This window comes from Sinocyclocheilus anshuiensis, unplaced genomic scaffold (assembly GCF_001515605.1).
Source record: "Sinocyclocheilus anshuiensis isolate Anshui unplaced genomic scaffold, SAMN03320099.WGS_v1.1 scaffold1115, whole genome shotgun sequence".
In the NCBI taxonomy this organism is placed as follows: Eukaryota; Metazoa; Chordata; class Actinopteri; order Cypriniformes; family Cyprinidae; genus Sinocyclocheilus; species Sinocyclocheilus anshuiensis.
The window spans coordinates 818,750-827,644 of record NW_015547735.1 but is presented as its reverse complement, the minus strand read 5'-3'; the positions used below and the strand labels follow the sequence as shown (position 1 = coordinate 827,644).

Genomic DNA, 8,895 nt, shown 5'->3' with positions numbered 1-8,895 from the left:
GCAGCAGCATTTAGCATCTGTGTTTATACAGCTGGAGCAAAACGCAGTTTAGAGCATATGTAATCGCTCTGAGGACACGCTGATAGTGAAACAGGTTAAACAGGTTGAATGAAATAAGCATTCTTGTGTATGCATTTCAACGGGGGTTCGCCATATATTATCCCAGTTTGATTTCAGCTGCATGCAGCGTCAGAAGCACACGCTTATCGCAGTCATATCAATGACAGTGTTGCGGGAGACGCTGAAGATAACTATCTACGGCTGTAACAGTTAGTTCCGAGTGAAATGCATTATGGAGTTCGGAGTTCGGAGAAATGTGCTCGTGCAACGTGTGCTGGTCGGGTCGGTAGCCCAGGCACACATAGTACATGCAGTATGCAGTTCACATGGCTCTTCGGAACCTTGTATTGTACCTTCTATGTCTCCTGCTTTGTGGGGGGTTATTTCATGTATGTTATATTTGCAGCAGCAATTTCTTACATGCTCACAGCAGCATGTCGTGGATGTCTTGGCAGTAGCAAGTGCCGCAGCAGCGTAGCAGATCTATTCCGCCAAGACCAAATACATTAACATTGTCATGTACATTACCATGCCAATCCCTCCCAGAGTTGTCATAACAGATACTGTATATATATAGTTAAAAGTTTCAACATTTACAAAGATATTTTGTAGATTTTTGAATAAACATGAATGCAGATTTGCAGAATATCACACACACACACACAGACACACACACACACACACACACACACACACACACACACACACACACACACACACACACACAGACACACTCACACAGACACACACACACACACTCACACAGACACTGAATCTGACACACATGATGATGCTGTCATGTTCCTCAAACTGTTCATGGTCTCTTTCAGGTCCAGCTGTTCAGCGTCCAGTCCAGAACGGGCCGAGTTCAGAAGAGCTGGAGGTCCAGAGACGGTAAGCCGCACAAACACACACTGCTGTGATATCTCACTAGAAATGAACCGTACTGTATAAATCACATTCACACACGAGTCTTTAACTAGATCCCAATAAAAGAGCAGGGTGTTGTTCAGAACAGCATATATTTACCAAACTGATCTCACTGATATATGGACACTGTCTTGTCAATGTTGAAAACAATTTTTTTTGTGGAAACCGTGATGCATTTTATTTTTTCAGGATTCACAGATGAACAGAAAGTTCAAAAGAACAGCATTTATTTGAAATAGAATCTTTTGTAACATTACGAATGTATTTACTGACACTTTAGATCAATTGAATGCATCATAGATGAATAGAAGTGTTAATTTCCACTGATTAATGAATCAGCACAGCTGTTTTTGCTCTGATGCGGTCAGTGAAACACACACAGTCGCCCTCTGCTGGTCACAGGAAGCATCAGCTGTTCTGCTGTCCCATCATGCATCTGGAAAATTCCACATCTCACACTATGCAGCTCCCATATGCTTCCCGCATCAGGAAACTCAAGAGCATCTGATCGATTCTCATCATGTCGCTGTCAGACTCATTATTAGATCAGATATGAAACAACTCAAAAGCAGTGTTGGGGAGAAACTAGTTACATGTAACTCAATTACGTAATTTAATTACAAAATAATTGTAATCAGTTACAGTTACTGAGAAAAAAATGTGTAATTAAATTACAGTTAATTATGAAAATGTTAGCGATTACAAAGAGGGTTACGTCTAAATATTTTCACACACAAACAGATTTAATTGATTTATTTCATAAATTGCATTGACTGCTTTAATATATGAGACACTAATATTTCAGGAGTTTAGGACACATGCTTATTCAATAACTGTTTTATTTCCTGTTTGGGTTTATGTTTATGCGTTATTTTTTAAGATGAACAGTTTTTTCCAAGCCGTTGTTAGATGCCAGTGTTTCTGTCAACTGTGCAAAGATTTGATTTCAGAAACAGTATCATAGCTATTAAACTATATTGTGTGTTAGTTTTAAATCTGTATTTAACCTCAGAACGATCTCAAAGTAAAAGAGCTGCTAAAGACTGATATTGTGGCGGCTGTGCTTTAAAATTAAACTATTATCATCTTAATTAAAGTGAAGAAGGATTTTGAGAAGTCTGACAGTAATCAGTGTTGAGTTCTGTTAGGTTATTCCTGCCTGCTTTACATGTTTCAAAAGGACAAAACATTTGTTAGAAATTTAGTAAAGTAATTAAAAAGTAATCAAATGTAATCAGTTACATTAATAAAGTAACTGAAATAGTTACACTACTTGTTACATTTTAACTTTTAATCTGTAACCTGTTACATTTCCACAGTAACCTTCCCAACACATTTGTGACATTTACAATGTTACAGAACATTTCTATTTCAAATAAACGCTGTTCTTTTGAACTTTCTATTCATCTGTGAATCCTGAAAAATAAAATGTATCACGGTTTCCACACAAATATTGTGCAGCGCGACTGTGTTCAACATTGATAATAATCAGAAATGTTTCTTGAGCAGCAAATCAGCATATTAGAATGATTTCTGAAGATCATGTGACACTGAAGACTGGAGTAATGATGCTGAAAATACAGCTGCGCATCACAGAAATAAATTACAGTTTAACAGAGATTCACACAGAAAACAGCTGTTTGAAATTGTAATAAAATTTCACAATTTTACTGTATTTTTGATCAAATAAATGCAGCCTTGGTGAGCAGAAGAGACTTCTTCAGAAACATTAAACCTCTTGACCGTTAGTGTGTGAGTGAGGTCTGTGTGCAGTGCATGATGGGTATGTCATTGTGTGTTTATGTGTGTATTTAATCTCCGCAGGCAAATGGAAATGCAGCAGCAGCAGATGCAGGCGCATATCGAGCGGGAGAGACGATCGTCCAACTCAGGTCAGACGCAACGACTGAAACACTGATCTGAATAATGACACTGTTGTCTTCTGTAGAGCTGCTCTAACAGTTAAAGCCTCATTAACTGTGAAGCGCTGTAGTAATGAGTGATTTGTGTGTGTTTTCCCAGGTTCCCCGTTTCAGGGTCACCCTGCGGTGCTGTCTGTAGCTCCTCCCATTGTGGCTCCGCCTCCTCTGTCGATGGGCGGACCCTGTCCCCCTCCCCCGCCCGGGCCGCCGCCCCCTTCTGCTGGAGCTCCGCCCCCTCCCCCACCTCCTCTGCCTGTGGGCGGGTACGGGGGCCACGCCCAGGACGATAGCCACACCCCCACGGGTCTCGCCGCCATGATCGCCGGAGCCAAACTGCGCCGTGTGCAACGGGTGCGACATCGTCTCATGCTTCAAGAAGTGTTTTCACATTCATTTTTCCCATAAAGATCTTTAAAAAGAGTTTGTTTGAGAGTTACAGTGGTGGCCAAAATGATCAGAACACTAGTATTCTCAGCAGCTAAAAATGGTTTTAAGTCAGTTATTTCTATCTGTTGCTGTAGTGTGTCAGTAGGAAATATCAGTTTACATTTCCAAACATTCATTTAGCCATTAATTGTAATAATGCAGTGAGATGTTGGTGCTGCACACAGAGATCTGATCTGATCATCATCAGTCTGTCTGGAGTCACATGAAGAAACAGAACAAACTGAGACAGACTCAATCCAGAAGAATTGTAGCGACGTCGGTTAGGGTTAGAGCTGTTAGCTGTTAAATGCAGTTATTTAAAAAATAAGTTGAATTTACGTGAACACACGACTTCAACGAGAGCATATACAATCAAATAGCGACCTTGTAGCTCATGGTAGGTCTGTCTTTAATGGTTTATAAGTTATAGTTAAAACAAATGGAGTTTTTGCTTCTGGAACCGACTCTATGACCGAACCCAAACCAAAGATGTTTAGCAGAATCATTTCCAGACAACGGCAGGCTGCAAACATGATCAAAATCCTCTTCAGATTGTATTTTATAATAAAAAAAAATGTTCACTGAAAATGTCATATATAGTTATTTCTACTACACAAAAATTAAGGTTGAGAATCTTTAACATCCGTGGAACCGCTAAGGGTTCATTATAGTGAAAAACGTTTCTTCAGGTGATTAAAATGTTCTTTACTCTAAGAAATAAATGGTTCTTTTAAGAAACTGATCACTGAAAGGTTCTTTAGGAGCCACAAACGGATCCTCTATGGCATTTCTGTATGTCATATATCATATTCTCTGTCATTACACTGATGAGTTTGAGACTGTTTGTGAGTCTTTTTGACTGATTAATTATAACGAATCCAGGGCTGCAAAACAATTAATCGCGATGAATCGCATCCAAAATAAAAGTGTATGTTTACATACTATATGTGTGTGTACTGTGTATATTTATTATGTATATATAGATACACACACATACCGTATATATTAAGGAAAAATGTTAGATTTATATATAAAATATTTATATTTATTAGTGCTGTCAAACGATTAATCGCGTCCAAAAACACTTTCTCACATCTCACATGAAAAAAACATTCCCAAAGAGGCCAATAATATCAATGAACGTAGTAAAACAAAAAGAGTCGGATCATCAGATAATGTGTTTGTGTTGATGATTGTCTGCAGACGGAGGAAAGCTCTGCGTCCGGAGCCAAAAACGAAGCCAACCGGAGCAGCGGCGGAAGCGGAGGCCTGATGGAGGAGATGAACGCGCTGCTCGCTCGCAGGTCAGAGATACTTAGCCTTCCTCTGGCCACGGGTCTGGAATTAACAGGGGCTCGGGGCAAAAATGGCCCTGTACAATTAAACTAAATCTATTAAGGATGTCACGGATAAAGTGGAAATGAAATGAAAAGTGTCAATTGCAGCATTAAATTTAGATGGTGCATCAAATTATGTGTTTTTACAGCGTTCCGCATTATATCCAATCACACGCGATTCTGTTGAGCTTATGAATGCGATGGCCAATCAGAGGCGTCCAGATGAGTTGTGTTGAGCGCGTCATAAACAACAAAGTGGAAATGTACGTACGATGTAAGGAAGAGATTCGTTTTTTGGGAACGGGGGAGTTTTTTGAGCGTTCTTTGATAATGTAAATGTTCTTTGTATATAATTTATGTGCTGTTTGAATAACTATGCACATGAAAGCGTTGTAATTAGTAACTTAAAATGTTTTTACTAAATTACGATCACGTTATATACAAGTTCAGTTTTGTAAAACATATTTTATCTGGAAGCCTTTTTCCAGCGTCGAACAAAAAAAAACCGGTAATTGGACTTTTAATTTCACAATTCTGACTTTTGTTCTCGTAATTGCACGTTTACGTCTCGCAGTTCTGACTTTTTTCTCAGAATTTCGTGATATGAACTCTAAATTCTGACTTTTTTCTCGCAATTGTGAGTTATATAGTCAGAATTGTGAGTTATAAACTCGCGACTGTAAGAAAATAGACTTTTTTCCCCCTCAGAATTGGACTTTATAATCGCAATTAGAGTTCATGATATCTCACAATTCTGAATTGTGAGAAGTCAGAGTTAGCGTAAGAATTGTGAGATAAAACTCGCAATTAGCTTGTTTTATTTTTATTCAGTGGGTACCATGTGCTTGCCTAAACGATGGGTTATGATGAGCGACACCACACGTAATGCACACTGATAATAAACACAAATGATTAAACACACACACACTTTACTTCTGATCACAGACGGAAAGCAGCAGATGAGAAGAAGGACGGAGAAAGCCCAAGCGTGAGTACAGAGCTGATGGAGATCACCGTGTGTTTGCTTGCTTCATGTTTAGCAGCTAATTGTGATCGCTTTTTAAGTACGTTTTTAAAAAGTTTTTTTTTTAGTTTATTTATATAGCACATTTCTTACACAATGGTAATTCAAAGTGCTTTACATAAAAATAATCATTAAAAAAAATCACAACTAAAAACAAGGAATTACATTTTTTAAAATTAAAATTAATATGTGCACACACATTACAGATACACATTATTGATCTGAATAGATTTTTTACATTGTCTGAAGATTTGAACATGAGAAAGTGAAGAATGTAAGACACAAATATTAATATTGTAGCTTGCAGTGTAAAATAAAATAATCATTAGACCTATAATTATATATTTATTATTTCACAGGACAATTGCAATTTACAACTGTAATATATTAATATTTTCATTTTAGTTAAAACAATAATAATAATGTATGTACATATGTGCAGCCCTATATATAAATAATTTCACAATAAAAACAAAACACTTAATGAAGACGATACGTGAAAACGTAATATATTTAAAATACATTTATTTCATACGAAGTATAGTTCAAATCTATTAACATATTTACTGACAGATAACTTGAGACTTGCGGATATAAAAATTATAATTAAACTTTACTTGGAATATTACTTGTGCACAATGCACTTTTCTTAATATTAAGTCTAAAATGTGTTTTAATGTCACTTTTGATGAGGATTGTATGATCTTTAAACGCAAAATATTTAAAGTGTACTTGCAATAGTTCCACTTTAGCACAATCAAGTATACTAAGTATTATTACAAGTATATAGTATGCACAATTAAAGTACAAAATTAGTTGTTTCAATTTAGCAGATACCAGTTTAGTGTACTAAAAGTACAATTGCAGGACATTTTATTTAGTACATAAACGTGTATTTGTAGTATACTTGGCATTAAATAAATGTATTTTAGATACATTAAAGTGTTTATTTTTCAGTAGGGTTGTGGACTTTGAGTCAGTATGTGTGTGAAAGGCTGATTGTGATGTGTTTCAGGAGGATCGCGCGTCTCGTGGACAGAACGCCGCAGGTACTTGTGCATCTGAATGAGAGCAGTGCAGTAAGTGTGTTTCTCAGGTGAGCTCAGGTGTGCTGTGTGTCGTTCTGCAGATGCAGTGAAGAAGCCGTGGGACCGAGCCAGTTCAGCCGAGAGATCCTCGCTGGTGTCCAGGTCAGAAACACAATCCAGGTTCTCTGCACACATACTGGCAGAGGCGTAGCCATCATTTCAGAAGTGAGGGGGACAGACATGTATATATATATATATATATAACATTACAATATAACATTTCTGTAATATATAACCTACCAGTCAAAAATGTTTTAACGTTTTTAAAGAAGTCTCTTATGTTCACCAAGCCTGCATTTATTTGATTCAAAGTACAGCAAAAGCAGTAAAATTGTGAAATATTTTTACTATTTAAAACAGCTGTTTTCTATGTGAATATCTGTTAAAATGTAATGTATTTCTGTGATGCACAGCTGTATTTTCAGCATCATTACTCCAGTCTTCAGTGTCACATGATCAGCATATTAGAATGAGTTCTGAAGATCATGTGACACTGAAGACTGGAGTAATGATGCTGAAAATACAGCTGCGCATCACAGAAATACATTACAGTTTAAAATACATTTAAATAGAAAACAGTTATTTTAAATAGTGAAAATATTTCAAGATTTTACTGTTTTGCTGTACTTTGGATCAAATAAATTGGTGAGCAGAAGAGACTTCTTTAAAAACATTAAAAATCTTACTGTCCAAAAACTTTTGACTGGTAGTGTATAGGCAACTTTAATTTTTCTCTTATTTCTAGCTTTTAATTGACTTAGAAATCAGATAACTGCTGGACAATAACCATTTTTTATCACATAATAAGGCAGAATAGTTTCTATACTGTAATGAATGCTATCAATTAGCACTGCATTGTTCATATACTTTATTTATTACCCGGAGATGACTTGACAAACACAAATAAACCATATATTGTCGCAATCATATGTTTAATGTCTTCATGTTTCCAAACGTTTCTGTTTTTCTGTGAAAAGTAAACAACTGTTTCATACAGCGATAGCTGGACGCTTTTGTCCATATTAGGGATTTCCTGGTACGACTTTCTGCGCGAGAGCGCCCTCCGGCTTCGAGTATGAATGAAACACACACTTTTGTAATAAAATAAAAAGAACTGATCAATGAATCATATTTATTATTAATTCTAGCTGCACTTAATCAGCACTAATAAGAATGATTAATGCATACATTAATTATGTATTGATATGCAAATAAGCAAACTTTTTATTTTATTACCAGAATGTATTATTCACTATTAAAACATGAAACTTCATTATACTGAAGTGTTAATTCAAGGTAGTATGGAAGCCTATTTCTGCCATGAAATAAACAATAACAAGGTAATTGTGACTTTTTATCTCACTTTCATTTTCTCTCAATTCTGAGGAATAGCGATAAAAAGTCAGAGTTATCATTTAGTACTTTTTATTCCATGATGGAAACAAAACAGAAAAATGGCGAGATGGAAACCCAGTCTGAATTGCAAAGGGAAAAAAAGAATTCTGAGACAAAAAAGTTAATTACCTTTTAAAAATTTTATCCTGTGGCAGAAACAAGCTTTCATAAGTTACTGATAATTTAAGTGTGCGTAATATTATAAAATTAATTTAATTTGATCTTTTAAAAATTAGCAAAAAACAACATTTGTGTAAATGTGTGGCAGGACATACTGTAAATCGCTCGATCATGTGATCTGTGATGTTATGATGTGATGTTATGATGATGTTATGATGTGATGTTATGATGATGTGTTATGATGATGATGTGTTATGATGATGTGATGTTATGATGTGATGTGATGTTATGGCGATGTGATGTTATGATGATATGATGTGATGTTATGATGATGTGATGTGATGTTATGGCAATGTGATGTTATGATGATATGATGTGATGTTATGATGATGTGTTATGATGATGTGATGTGATGTTATGATGTGATGTGATGTTATGATGATGTGTTATGATGATATGATGTGATGTTATGATGATGTGATGTTATGATGATGTGATGTGATGTTATGATGATATGTTATGATATGATGTGATGTTATGATGTGATGTTACGATGATGTGATGTGATGTTATGATGATGTGTTATGATGATG

The 8,895-nt window shown here is 36.0% G+C and overlaps 1 protein-coding gene across 2 annotated transcripts in view; it reads left to right on the top strand.

Moving 5' to 3' along the window:
* LOC107704391 (ena/VASP-like protein) overlaps positions 1-8,895 on the top strand; it is a 32,040-nt gene that overhangs the window by 19,195 nt on the left and 3,950 nt on the right. For both annotated transcript variants that reach the window (XM_016507310.1, XM_016507309.1), the window contains exons 4-10: positions 891-954; positions 2,815-2,882; positions 3,013-3,263; positions 4,542-4,642; positions 5,621-5,663; positions 6,715-6,748; positions 6,829-6,889. In XM_016507310.1, coding sequence (XP_016362796.1) covers positions 891-954; positions 2,815-2,882; positions 3,013-3,263; positions 4,542-4,642; positions 5,621-5,663; positions 6,715-6,748; positions 6,829-6,889 — 622 coding nt within the window. The remainder of the gene's footprint in view (positions 1-890; positions 955-2,814; positions 2,883-3,012; positions 3,264-4,541; positions 4,643-5,620; positions 5,664-6,714; positions 6,749-6,828; positions 6,890-8,895) is intronic.